We start from the raw sequence: 14,675 nt of genomic DNA, 5'->3' as shown, positions 1-14,675 counted from the left end.
CTAGCACTAGATACGCGTTACTGCAAGGTATATAAGGTGCTAAGGTGCTCAGATATCATTGCATATAGAAATCGCTTGAAGTACAGTCAACACCATGAACGATCACGACTTGTTGGTGGCCAAAATTGTGGTTATTGTGGTGATGCTGCTGGTCACATTAATCTTCTGCTTCTTGCCCTATGTGCTAGACCGTTGGTTCAAGTGGACCAGACGGGCGAAGAGCAATGCCCGCGAATTCTTCGCTGTTCTCTGCCTGCTGAACTTTGGCGGCGGCGTTCTCATTGCCACCACATTCATCCATATCCTGCCGGCTGTGGTCGGCGTTGTGGGCGCTCTGCAGAAGTGCCACATGCTGGCATGGACGCCATTCGCTCTGCCCGAGATGCTGATGTGTACCGGCTTCTTTGTGATGTACGCCATCGAGGAACTGATGTACTTTGTGGTCGGACGAAGGCAGCGACAGAAGCGGAAGGCAAAACAACTACAGCTGCAACTCAATAAGGAACAGGCCATAATGCAGTGCTGTGAAAAACAAGTTCAACTTAACCAGTCGCCAGTCGAAACGGTGCAAGGCGAAACGGTGCAAGTCGAAACGGTGCAAGTGGAAACGGTGCAAGTCGAACCGGAGCATGTCGAACTGATGGATGTCGAACCGGAGCAGCCCAACTGGATGCGCGGCCTGGGCATTATAGTGGCCCTGTCGCTGCACGAACTGTTTGGGGGCATGGCCATTGGCCTGGAGGAGAGCGTGGATACGGTTTGGTTCATGTGTGCTGCCATTGCATGCCACAAACTGGTGCTGGCCTTCTGCATTGGCATGGAGATAATGATGGCCCACACCCGTTGGCTGATTGCCGTCATCTATCTGCTGGTCTTCTCGATAGTCACACCCATTGGCGTGGGCATTGGCATTGCGGTCACTGAGAATTCCAGCGCGAATGTGCCGAGCATTCCGGCGGGCATCCTGCAGGGCATCGCCTGCGGCACACTGCTCTATGTGGTCTACTTTGAGATTGTGGCCAAGAATCATGCTGGCTGGCGCATATTCCTATGCTCATTGGGTGGTTTCCTGCTCATGTTTGGCCTACAAATTGCAGGTGAGTGTTGCACCTGAAATATTCCCATGCAATTATAACTAACCTGAACTTTCCCATTGCAGTTGTTGAAGCCGCTGGCAACAGCTCATATGTATGTCCGAATTGATTGAACAACGAATACCCCAATTATATAGGATTTATATTCATAATCTCCTTAACCTCTCGCTACTTAGAGCAAATAGCCACAAAGTCTTTAAAACTAGACCTCTTCAAGAAAGTAGTTTATGTGTATTTTCGAAAATCCAGTATTGACCTTCTCGTTTATAAATGTTTAAATATTGTAAACGAGTATATCCATTTTTTGTATATTACAAATAATTTTGTATATTGTCAATGTAAACATTTATTATAAGCATGTTAATAAAACAGCTAAAAGTCTATATTATTAAATATTGGTAGGGCTTCAAACTTTTTTGATAACTGTCACAAATTAATTTGGCGCTTGGAGCTGAAAGCTCAAATTTACAATACAAATTACAAGACAAGCAGGAAAAGGTTTTAAAACACTTTCATGTAACCGTTTGATTCTATAGCACCTATTTGAAAAATAATTTGTTTAATATAAGCGCCATTTCTTGAAAGATTGTTCCTATGGCATCAAGGTGTGCCAACCCTAAACCAAAAGTATACCAAATTTCATCAAGATTTAAACTGACAGAGGTTCTGCGCATATAAAACAGACGGGTCGACAATTATGCCTATATCGAATATATATATATTTTATGGTATCGGAGATGTCTCTTTCAATGCATACAAACTTAATGACAATATTATAATACCATCTACAAGGGTATAAAAACTATTTCAGTGGCTCTCTAATTTTTCGGTTTTGGTCATAGAATACATTTTCCAAAATGTTTCGGTTCCTGCTTGAAGTACTTGTCAATTATGACTCGAAGCTCGTCGATTGTTACAGAGAGAGCACGTGCACGATATTTTCTGTAGTCCTGTGGCGAGACTCTCACATTAAAGTAATCCAAGCCAGTTTCACCAGGCGGTATTGGCCAGTCGACCAGCTGCAGCACTCCCAACTTTGCCTCAAGCAGCATTTCCTCATCCAATTTGTCGCCCAACTCTTTTAGCCAGTCATAACAACCATCAAATACTTCCAGTGTCTTCGTAGAATGTGGATCACGATAGCTGTTGAATGTGAAGAGGCCATCATAGCCGATTCTGGCATTCGTGCCATAGGCCCCATTCTGCTCACGCACCACCCGCCACAGATACTTGGCCGTCAGAAGCTTTGCTAGGACACGCAATCCAGGGTGATCCTCATGCAAATAGGGTACGGCATAGAAGGCTTTTGAGCAGTAGTTGAGAGCTATATTCATTTCATACTGATGATAGCTCGGCTTTAGCAAATGCAAATCCGTTTTATTTTTCATCTTCTCGAGGCTGGGCAGCCTGTCCAAGTATCTTTGGTAGTGCTCCAGGACGATTGGTTGTTGAGCCTCCGAACTGTTGATGGCAACTCGCATGTTGGCCTTGTGGAAAACCCTTGAGCCAATAGCACACAATTTGTCGCGAATCTCTTCGATGCTATATTCTTGTATATAGTTCTTCATGAAATCTATGTGATCGACACCTAATAAATGGGACTTCAATTTGGCAGCATCGCTGACCAATGCCGCGGCACCCATTATGGCATACAAGTGTCCAGAAACTAGAATTCCCACTGATAATTTCGAAATGTAGTTCTTGATGAGCATCCTAAGACGATCCGTATCTACGATCCTGAAGTTGAGCATCAACTCTTCGCACAGTGCAAACATATCGGGAACGTTCTTATCGAGGGCATAAGTCGACATTAACATACCCATTCGATATTGCTTATAGTCCCTAACATTTTCTACAACTTTAACCTTCAAATCAATCCCGGAAGTTTTTGAACGAAGCAGCTTGTCGAAATCGCGAAAATTATGCTTGACTGTGCCACAATTTTGAATAATGTCACAGAATAGTGGAACGAGCATGATATCATCTTCACTGAAGCCGGTAGTATTCAAAAAGGAATAGAAATAGGTTATTCCATTGGTGGGCACCTTGCACAGCTGTGTGGGCACACCTTGAATCAGCTCATCCCATATCTTGGGAATTTTCAGTGGCTCCTGCACATCTTGCAGCGTTAGACATGGCAAACAATTGACATCTTCGATCAAATTTTGTTCCTCTTTTAACTTAAGACCATTCTGATAAATCGCTTCCAAATCATCGGAGTCAAGGTTTTTAAGCTTTTGATTGAGCACCTTTTGTGTTGCCTTTTGGAAATTCTGCTCGTAGGATTCATCGGCCGACATGGTTATTGTCAGCTTGTGTGTATTTTTTAGAAAATATTCTTCAACTTTTTGCTGCAAATAGTGTTTGTTCTGTTTCAAACTAGATCGCAGCTTGGCAATATTATCCATAACCCGCAGATTGGCCACAATATCACCGCCATGATTCCACAATGACATCGAGGTATAAAAGACGGCACAACCAAAGTCAGGACCCTGATGCTTTACCGCCAATTCCATATTGTGCAGAACACTTTCCACGTGATGCGGCTCAAAGCCTTCGTTTATGATTTTCAGTACAGTTTGCTCATATAGCTCATTAAATCTGGCAAAATCTTCAACCTTTAGATCTTGCAGGCCAACAAGGAAATACGTGTCTCGACATCTTAGAAAATAGCCAGTGTTCTTGTTGAAGCCACCCGAGAAGTTTGGCTCAATCAGACCCTTGTAGAACGCCGAGTTGGGACCGCGAATCAATAGTTCCGTAAGAACATTCATTTCAAAAGTACCCTGAACATCGGTCCTATCGCACATTAGCAACGCAATCGAAATTTGATTTTGCTTCTCTCGCGAACCACCCAGGATATCCAATCGACAGGGTACGTGTATCTGGCGGGGCTCCGACCACCGGGGATGGGGTGGTATGTGACTGAAGGCAGTGTCTATGGCATCCTTATTAGCGAAATACTCCTTATCGATGTATTCAAGTGACTTCATTGGATCGAAGGAGCCGTAACAAAATATCCGTCCATTGCTTGGATGAAAGTATTTGTTGTAGTACTGCACCAGATCCGAGTGCTCTAAGTCGGGAATTTCCAGTGGATCCCCGCCATTCATATAATGGTATGCTGTATCTGGCAGTATGCATTTTAAAAGATCTCTTCGTAATATTCGTGAGTTGTCCGAAAATATTCCAATCATTTCGTTATAGACGACACCTTTTATCACAAGTTCTGATTGCCGATCGTGCACATCCTTGTGTTCAATTCGCCAACCATCTTGGGTAAAGTTTGAATAAGTGAGAAGGGGCCTGCAATATATAATACAAGTCTAGAAAAATGCTGCTAATAGAATACAATTTGCGTTCATAACTTACCCAAAAGCACTATCTAAATAGATGCGCTGTAGATTCCTGAAATCGACCTCGTTCCTGGAAGCGCAAATAAAATTGGTAAGATCTGTCGTAGACATAGCATTCTGATTAGTTCCAACTGATCGATTAAGCATTTTTAAGAAGGGATCTCGAATTGGAAATTTGTTGGAACCGTCCATAGCAATGTGCTCCAAAATGTGAGTCAGTCCCGTATTATTGATGGGTGGTGTCCGAAAATGGACTGAGAACACATTGTTGGCGTCATTGCGATCGATATACCAGAACTCCGTTCCTGTGCTCAGATGACGCATTGTGTACGACACAAGCTCAAATTCGGATACATCCTCAATGCGCTGACACTGGAACCCATGGTATACCTCGCCCTCTTTATATTTGTAACTAGGAGCCATCACTACACCTGGCATCGTAAGTTGAGACACTTCTTCTGACTGCGGATTGACACCCTTTACTGTAAGAGACTTGAAATTTCGCATGATAGATTTTGTAAATGATGGCCTTATTGCCCTAATATGTTTTAGACGACGAAACATTTTGATAATCTAAAAGATTTCCAATTGTTTTGAATTTTTAAAATGTAGCAACTAAATTTTTCAGTCCAAATCGATAAGATTTCTATTAACAATTTATGTGGAGCGGCTAACAAAACAATATCAAGTGAGTAAATTTCGAAACTGTATTGACTATTTGACGTAAATCTCTTTTTAATATAAAAACATTTTTCAGCTCAGAATGTGAGTTTGAAGACAAGAATCATGCGACTCCGTATTTCAAAAATCTGTTATTCGTATTTAATTAATGAGGAAAACAATTATGAAAATGTTTTCCTTAATTTTTTAAAAATATTTTTTGAATGGAGATTTGAAAATGAATATAAAGCTAATAATAAACCTAATCTTATTATTATTATTTTCTGCATATTCAAACGATTTATTTTTCTGAATGTATTTTGCTTCTTTCTAGAAGAGATTTTTCAAAATAAGAATACAATTTTTTCACCAAATTAAATTTAAAAATTACGTATTCAATTTGAAATTGTTAAAAATGCGCTTCAAGCTGAGCGAATGAAAAACTTTTAAAGCTTAATGCAACAGTTTGAACATTCCACTTTTCTGTTTGCCCGACAATAACAATATAAATTTGTATTTAATCCTATAATTCCTATTCAGCTATCAAAAATGAAATTCAGCCGAGTTCAAGCGTCCAATATGGTTCACAGGCGATCGCATTTTGTGCTGTCAATCAGTACTCCAATATATAATTTATTGCCATCTGATATGGAGGGTATTTGGTATATAAGTGCTGCGCACCATCAGCGATTTGTTCGCACTTGTGGCTGGCAATCGGTGGTGCAAAGATGTACGGTAAACAGACACAGCCGGTGGTGGAAATTATCCAGGTGCGCGATATAACAACAGTGGATCAGCATGCGTTGCTTGTTGCCAAAATTGTGGCCATGGTGGTGCTGATTGTGGTGACAGTGATTTGCGGCAGTTTGCCATACATGCTGGATCGCTGCCTCAAGTGGACCAAAAAGGATCCGGAGGAGACGCGCGCCTCGACAGTCGTGCGCTGTCTCCTCTACTTTGGCGGTGGTGTACTCGTCTGCACCACGTTTGTCCACATGCTGCCGGAGGTGATTGAAGTGGTTGAGCACCTGCAGCAGTGTGGCATTTTAGCTGCCACACCCTTTGCCCTGCCGGAAATGCTGCTCTGCACCGGTTTCTTTCTGATGTATGCCCTGGATGAGCTGATGCATTCGATTATGCAACACCAGCAGCAGAAGTTGAGCCGAAAGGAGTCGCTGGCCAGTGAAGCCTTTGTGCGGGGCCACAGCTTGAGGCACAGTGTTCTCATAAGCAACACCCCCACACACACAGAGGAAGTAGCAAAATCTACGCTAGAGGATCAGGTGCCAAAACATTGTGAGTCTGGGCACAGCCACCTGCCGGTGGATGCCAACGGTGGTGACTCCTCGATGCGGGGCTTAGGCATTATATTGGCACTGTCGCTGCACGAACTGTTTGAGGGCATGGCCATTGGACTGGAGGGCAGCGTTGGCACTGTTTGGTTTATGTTCGCAGCCGTCGCCGCTCATAAATTGGTGCTGGCCTTTTGCGTGGGCATGGAGCTGTTGGTGGCTCGCACACGAACCACTCTGGCCATTATCTATCTAATAACGTTCTCGATTGTCACGCCCATTGGCATCGGTGTGGGCATTGGAATTAGCCAGCAGGCGAATGCGAATCAGCCGAGTGTTCCCTCGGGAATACTGCAGGGCATTGCCTCGGGCACGTTGCTCTATGTGGTTTACTTTGAGATCCTGACACAGAATCATGCTGGCTGGCGTGCCTATCTTGCTGCACTGATTGGCTTTGCCTTAATGTTTGGACTGCAAATACTATGTAAGGGCAATCAAAACAAAAAAAAAGAAAAGTAAAGAAAAGATGTGACTTTGACAGACCTTAAGACTGTCTTAAGTTATCAATGGACGTTTGATTGATGTTCAGAAAGCCATGGGCATTAATAATACTTTTCTAAATAATTGTACTTCCCTTATCTCACCCTCTCTCTCTCTCTCTCTCTCCCTCGACCTCTGATAGCTGACGAAGCGGAAGGTGCTGATAGCGATTCCTGTTCCTAGCGTGTGCCTTACTATGGATATAAATAGTGTAATAAATTTTTAAATAATAATAGTAATATTCACGTTATCTATTTAGACAAACGACCATTGTCAAATGTGAATGAAGTGCCATAAAATAAAAAACCATACAGTCTCAAATTAACTCTACAGATATTGAATTTCAAACGTGAGCGCAATCGATAACTATTTTTTAGGAGAGTGTACACACTGGACCTATGCTGTTAAGTTAGCAGAATCTGTTAAAAATGTTCTGAGAGAAATGTGCAGTGGCGTTGCTAACAGAATATATTTGATTGGACACGGTTGTTATAAGTGTCAAATTAACTTAATTTGAAAATTAAGCATACTTTATTCCTAATAACATAAATATTTGTAATTGAGTATTTTACTGGCAGCGCTAGTAATGATTGCTTTGTAGTTAAAAGCCCCAAAATTCTCTGCACTACACCACTGACTTTCTAACAGTAGCAACCACTCTCTGAGCGTAGCTCTTTTGAGTTGAACAGCGTGTTAACAGCTACATTTGAGCACAACATTGGGCAAAAATCGTATGTCTCATAACTGTTAATAGTTGTGGAACTGAACGGTTGTGCGTGCGGAAGAAGTAGATTTAAATTTTCAAACCAACAACACATTCGTAATAATTCTGTCACATTCGCTTTTGTGTGGACTTGCTAAATAATAAATAAAACAAGAATCTACTGATTTGCTTGAACTGATCTAACGCCTTCCCAATATTTGGATGTGAATTCTATATATATTTCAATTGCGTGTGCTGGCCTGCCTTCCTGCCTGCCTTATTTCTCTCTTTCTCTCTTCCCCGTTCTGACGCGATTGTATGTGTGTGTGTACAAAAGCGTGTGTATGAGTGTTAGTGGGTGCATTTGTTTATTTCCACCGCCAAATAGTACTCTACTTCTGCCTCTCGGTGAACTTGCGTTGCTGGACGGTGCTGTAATTATCCACCTACCCGCACTCCTCCGCCCCTGCCGCCTACATATTCACGCATTGTGCAGAAAAATCGAAGCTGCCGCACATTGGTTGACTGAGTTCTTCTGACTGCTCCAAAACAAAAATCAGAACACAAAGGAAAAGTGAATTAAGCAAAACGAAAATAAATTATATTGAATGTTTATTTGTGACACACACATTGTGTGTGATTATATGAAATAGACCAACAATTTTATTGTGTATTGTACATTTACATAACACAACGCTGACAATAATTTTTTTTTAACAATTTGTGCAATTTGTATACAATCAGTACACATAAATAATAATAAAATAACACGAAGCAAATCATACTGAGCTTTAATATTTCATTGACATTGTTTGTCGCCTTGAGCCCACTGTGCTAACTGTAAAGAAAATAAAGAGAGAAATACCGAAGTGCTTTACATTTTGGACGCCAATAAAAATAAAAAGAAATCGTTGTCATTTGACTCAAAATGTAAACTGTTTAATTTAACAAAGTGAATAACAAGAAGAAAAGGGCGTAAAATGATTGTGGTTGTTATTTAGCTAATCAACAATTTACTATTGCGACATCCACGTGGAAATAACACTCAACTTGACTGATGACGGGTGAGTTCCATTAAAGCTCCCAAGTTTATTTATGATAAGCACTTGAGCCAAATATGCATGTGCATATCATAAAGAATATGATCGCAGGTTTTCGGAAGGCAAATTGACCTCGTTTCAAATATTATTCACACATGCTTATAAATATATATATATATATAAATATATGGAAATACTCATGGGGGTTTGTATACACAACCACATCAAATATATGTGAATGCATGTATTTGAATAGCTGTACATTATAGACATATCGCATGATTAATGCTTGTTGACCGACTCGACACATTTGTTATTATTTTGTCTTTGAAATCAGCTGCTATCTATTTTTAGTTTCTTATTTCGATACGTTGGAAAATTATATTTAAAAATACAATATTATTTCAATATTTTACGTCATTGCCTTGTGTGCTCTGATAATATGGGTACGACGCAAAATGCGAATATTTTAAAAAGTGCTCCTAACTTTTTGCACTCGCTAATGCTTTTATGAACTTATATATGTGTATCATTATCGTCATCAGTTTTGTAATGCTTAAAGAGAATGAATAAAAAATTGTGCTTTCTGATAAGGCAAAAGCTTTACGCAACATTCCTACGGAAAATCCACTAATTTATAGATAAGTTACAACTTAGGATATTATTTGTCGCGTTGAAGTTGGCATATTTGCCGCTATAAAAACTATGCATACATATATACATGTATATTTATTTAATCTCGAATTATTAAATAATATTTCTAACTGATACGGCTAGATTAGAATAGATGAGATGCTGTCTGCAGCTGTAATAAACGGACATTTTTGAGCTATTTTTTATATTACAATGATTGAATTTGAGCTTTTAATCTCAGCGAAAAGTAATTTAATTAATTAATATACAAAATTAAGCAAACGAAGTTGATAAAGCCGCCAAGTCTGGCGCATGAAATTATGGCCTTGGATCACAGAAAATGAATTCACAAACTTGGTCGCGACAAAGAGTCTGCATGTAAAACGGAGCTTTTCTGTAATGCTTTGGGCCAGGCTATTTGCATATGCCAAAGTCAGCAGTGGAAAACCGCATAGCACAGTTTCAGGCACACGCACACACACCCAAACTTACATAAGTCAACACAATCGCCGCCATTTTGTCGCTCATCTTGAGCCGAACATTTGAGTTTTATTGTTTTTGTCTAGAGAACACCCTCCGCTGATCTAACCCAGCTCAGTGTCAAGTGCCCCATTTGGCACACTCACATAAATATATATGCTATAAGATATATACATATATGGATAGATTTATGTTGATATATATGCATAAAGGCCTGATGGTTGTATTATATATCGTTACAGACACTTTCATGGTTTCATGTTCTTTTTTTTTTTTGTATTTCTTTTGTCTATTTGTAAATTTGATTTATTGTAATCGAAAACCATTCTCAGGCCACTGTTTCTCGTTGTCCTTGGCCGAAGTCTTTGCACTTCGATGGCGCAATGCACTTGGAAGCCAATTATTCAAACTGGCGGCAAGTTCTGAGAACAAGTTTCCATCTTAAGCAACACCTGACAAACACTTCGCTTTTAATTAAGATTCAAATACTAATAACAAAAATGTAATGAACACATACCTGTTCTAGAAAACAGCTGAAATAATTGCAAGTGGAATCAGCATATTTAAATTTGTTTAGTTAAAACACAATGCAAATATTAATGCCACTAAATCAAGTAAAAAACGGGGGAAAAAAAAACGGAAAACAGCCGCACAGCTGGTAAAAAAGAGCTAAATTCTAACGTGTCGACAATTGAATACCCTTTCAGATATCTTTTCTTTTAAATTATCGTCAGAAAAAGTCAAAGTCAATAACAATAAAATTTGGATTGGACCGACTATATTTTTATTGATTGGAAATTTATAATATAATACATTTTTGGTCATTTTGGATATTTGACTATTATAAAATAAAAGCACTCTGGATCACACATTTAAATATTTATTTTTGCTTTGTACACAACAAAGAATACAAACAAGTTAATATTAAAATTAAGTCTTTCATTCAATGCGTTACATAATTCTTACCATAACTTTAACAATCTTCAAAGAAGAGTATGTCAATTCCAGTAGTCGCAATGTGTGTCATTGTTAAGACACAAACAGCTGATTACAATGTGTGTGAATACTCTGCTGTGAATACACACAAACATACGTGCAAACACGCGTGCGTGCACACACACATATGCATACTAACGAAACGAAAACGGAACAAGTAAGAATGCTGTAGTCGACTGAGCCTGACTACGATATACCCTTAAATATTTTGTATTGTATGAGAACATGATTTTGATTATTGTGCATGGGTTTCATATCCGATATTATTGAAATATTTACAGTTTATCAATAATATGTCAAGGTATATTATGTATTATAAATTAAAAAATCGAAATGATCGATATTCGCAAAATGGAGAACAGTTTATCGGCTCAGGATATACGAGAACTTATATTCAAAACTTAAAGTCTTGAGTTCTTATAGTCTCTGAGACAGGGGGAATGCCTATATCGACACGGACTCGGATTCTGATCAGGGATATTTATGCTGTATGGGGTCAGAGGTACTTCACTCTGCCTGTCACATACCTTTGCACAAAACCATATATCCGCTTTATCCATTTTTATTATGGTTTCAGGGTATTAATACATAAAATCAATAAAAAACAAAATATTTCCCCAACCGGTTTGCCTCATCTGAGACGTGAGACGCATTCTAATGTCATGTGAACGAGATAATGATGGTGTAGGTGAAAATTTGAATGACCTCGAGACGAGGCTTTAATATGATTTTAATTTGGCTTTAAGTCCGTTGAGACAAATTGAGCAACAGCTTATAGATTAGCATATATTAAGCATCATGCAGCTAAACTCACAGTGGGACATGCACTAATTAATTTCAGAGATACGATTTCGCAGTCAATGAACCCGCTGAAGGCAGACAAAACATGTTTATAATATCTTAAAGTAATTGTCGTGTGATTTAAAAGTACAGCGGATAGTTGGCAGCTTTCCTTATCTTATCCTAAATGCATCATCGTTTTACGCAAATGCGTATACACTAAATCATCATTTCCGCACTTCAACACAAACTAAATATTGCATAATAATAATGATAATAACATTTAGCAGACAGTACACTATGTCTGCTTAGTGATATTATTCGCTTACTTAGGCTTACGTGTGTGCTATTTGATGATTTGTATACAGCTCACATTGGACTCATTGGTTTTCTCTGGGTTTCCCCAATAATTTCTATAATTGTTTGATCATATTACATTTTAATAGCCCTAGATTAATTACATCTTCTCTTTTATTTTTTAACATTCATTTTTAAAACATTATTTAATTTGTTGACTTGTTTTAATAAAGTAAACAAATAGCACTTCTATAATTAGTATCTATTTAAAATCCATTAAAATTACAAAGATTGCAACTCGCAGCTGAATGCATCATCAATAATTATTCTACTAAACGACAATGAAATATTATATTATTTATGCACATGCAAATGAAACTTACTTAACGAAACCTCGCAAACCATATAATAATGAGTTAAACATGCAATTTTTGAATTACCAGCTCAAACTTTAAACTTTTAACTTCTTTATTCCGTTTCCGAAGGACACACGCACACAGTCTAAACCTTTGTTTAGAGAGGGATTTGAGGGTTCGAGCCACGTGCTCTTCGCATGCCCATTTGCATAAGCTACTTTTTATAAAAATCAATGGTTATGGGTGGAGGGGAGAGGGGGGCAAGAAAAGAAAACACTTGAACAAAGCAATTTTGTTGTTATTTGTTGTTGCTATTAAACGTGTGAAGCGAACAAAGTGCAGAATCTCATTTGCATGCACTCCAAATGTTAACGTTGTGAAAACTCGACAATCTGCTGTGCAAGTCTGGTTTCCAAGTTAAGATTAGCGAGAATAACTATAACTGTCAAAATGTTCCTGTCTTGAAATCAAGTCGTAAATGTACGTCACAGCCAGATATAACCCTATTAACAGGTTTTAGTACAACATATAAAGCTTTGGTTGTTTCGTTAAGCAAGTGTTGCAACAATGCCTTAAAAGAACAACTGACATGTTCTCCTTCTTATTCAATAATCTCTTAACTTTTGTCTTACAATACAATACCAATTTTGCCTTGTATCTTACAAAATCCTATCATGCCAAAACTGGTTTATAGTGGGCAATATCTGCTTCAAGACGATGAGATATTTTCACATAACGCTGAAGCAACTAGAAACAGGCTTCAAGAGAATGAGAATATGGATAGCCTTAATTAAATTTCTTCAAGTCCAGATTTAATTCCAATAGAAAACTTATGCGACTTATTATAGAACTTCATCTGGATTAGCGTTAAAAAGTCAAGAAATTTTGAACTGCAGAAAACTTTTGTAGTTTTATAAATACTGTCGATATGTTAAGCAGCTTTAAACACATTTGAATTTTGTTTATTCTATGATTAACTAGACTACAAATTGTTTGATTCTATTTATTTAAAAAAAAAAGTAAACTATTTCTGCTAGAATACAATTTAATACTAAAATTGTATGTTCTTAAATTAGTAGTTCCCTTCAACTTGTTTATTATAATTTAATAATTGCATAATGTTTTCATTTTTTAAGTTGAAACGATGAACAAATTTTCCCCAGAAAGTACAATTAAACATGCATTTAAATATAGAATATACAAAATAAGCATGACATAAAAATTATATCCGCTGCGATTGTGGCTAACTGAGTCATTCTATGGTGTCTTAAATTGTATTTATTATACATAATTTTAAATTTGATTGAATTTTTAATTTTAAAATTTTATTTAATTTACCATTTTTATTAAAAGGATTAAATCGCGTAATTTTATCATATTGAGAATAAAGGGCTTTGTGTGATGGCTATTTTTCTAATGCACTCTGAACTTATTGCCACTTTCACTGGGACGTTAGAGATGATTGTGTCATTGTTAAGTGAGTGTATGCACATACACATACACACACACACACACGACGTGTCGGTATAGCTGAGTGTGTAATTTTAAACTGAGTACGCACACATGCACAACTCGAATATGAGAGCATATCTATGTATGTGTGTAACTCCGTCAGCTGGTAAATTTCCACTGGCAAAGGGAAAGCAAATATTGTTAGTGGTTGAAAATGCTAAAGGGAATTTAAAAAATTGAAAGACACGCATTTAATGCGACAAAAGAAAGAGAGACAGACAGAGAGTGAGAGAGATATATGAGAGTGCATGAGCGAGAGCGATGCAAGGGTATAGAGAATCGAGAGGGTGATTGTGCAAGATGTGTATATATGCATATGTATGTATGTATCTGTATACACTTATCTTAATAACGAGTGTGGCTCAGAGTGTCGAAGCCGCATCGTCAGTCAGTCATGTTTTGATTTCAAGCCGGGTTGGTTGCTCAACACAAGAATATAATAGCCTTCAGAAAACACCACCAACTTCTAACAAGTCGTCGAGTCTTTCATTTGCTTCTTTGTTTTGCTGTGCAATCAATTAAATTTATCGCAAACGGAAATATTTTTTCCAAGTAAGTGGATCAATTGAGCGTGTGGGCAAACAAAAGAAGATAAAAGTTTAGAAAATGCTCGTCACATGATCATTATAATATAGATGCCCTTAGCTTATTGAGGTTGAGTGCGTTGAGTGATTTTTATACTATAATACCGTAGTTAGAAGAGTATATTGGTTTTTTGCACTGGCCATGGTGTCCATATGAATGTATATTTTTTGACACCCTTCAAGTTAACCACCCTTAAAGAATGACTGCGTCCGACAAAGTGTGTAAAATCAGCTGCTAAGAAACTAAGAAAATTGGTGGCTTGCTGGCGATATCCTTCAAAGAGCGGCATATACTTTTATATACAGCTACGAAACATTTGCAAGTTTGAGGTACGTTTAGAAAATAAAAGTC

The 14,675-nt window shown here is 38.2% G+C and overlaps 3 protein-coding genes across 3 annotated transcripts; 2 read left to right on the top strand and 1 right to left on the bottom strand.

Moving 5' to 3' along the window:
• Positions 1 to 94: 94 nt before the first annotated feature.
• LOC6560090 (zinc transporter ZIP1) lies at positions 95 to 1,203 on the top strand. The gene is made up of 2 exons (XM_001987098.2): positions 95 to 1,097; positions 1,160 to 1,203. The coding sequence occupies exons 1-2, from the start codon at positions 95 to 97 to the stop codon at positions 1,201 to 1,203; spliced, it is 1,047 nt and encodes a 348-aa protein (XP_001987134.2).
• A 594-nt stretch (positions 1,204 to 1,797) lies between these two features.
• On the bottom strand, positions 1,798 to 5,162 carry LOC6560089 (presequence protease, mitochondrial). Its single transcript, XM_043214337.1, has 2 exons — positions 4,467 to 5,162; positions 1,798 to 4,400 (listed from the first exon to the last, which is right to left on the bottom strand). Exons 1-2 carry the CDS (start codon positions 5,012 to 5,014, stop codon positions 1,931 to 1,933), a joined length of 3,018 nt encoding a protein of 1,005 aa, XP_043070272.1. The 5' UTR covers positions 5,015 to 5,162; the 3' UTR covers positions 1,798 to 1,930.
• A 647-nt stretch (positions 5,163 to 5,809) lies between these two features.
• LOC6560129 (zinc transporter ZIP1) lies at positions 5,810 to 7,267 on the top strand. Its single transcript, XM_001987096.2, has 2 exons — positions 5,810 to 6,886; positions 7,085 to 7,267. The coding sequence occupies exons 1-2, from the start codon at positions 5,839 to 5,841 to the stop codon at positions 7,123 to 7,125; spliced, it is 1,089 nt and encodes a 362-aa protein (XP_001987132.1). The 5' UTR covers positions 5,810 to 5,838; the 3' UTR covers positions 7,126 to 7,267.
• Positions 7,268 to 14,675: the final 7,408 nt, after the last annotated feature.

Source organism: Drosophila grimshawi, unplaced genomic scaffold (assembly GCF_018153295.1).
Source record: "Drosophila grimshawi isolate 15287-2541.00 unplaced genomic scaffold, ASM1815329v1 contig_1369, whole genome shotgun sequence".
Taxonomy (NCBI): domain Eukaryota; kingdom Metazoa; phylum Arthropoda; class Insecta; order Diptera; family Drosophilidae; genus Drosophila; species Drosophila grimshawi.
The sequence above is the reverse complement of the archived record's forward strand: the minus strand, read 5'-3'. Positions and strand labels throughout refer to the sequence as shown.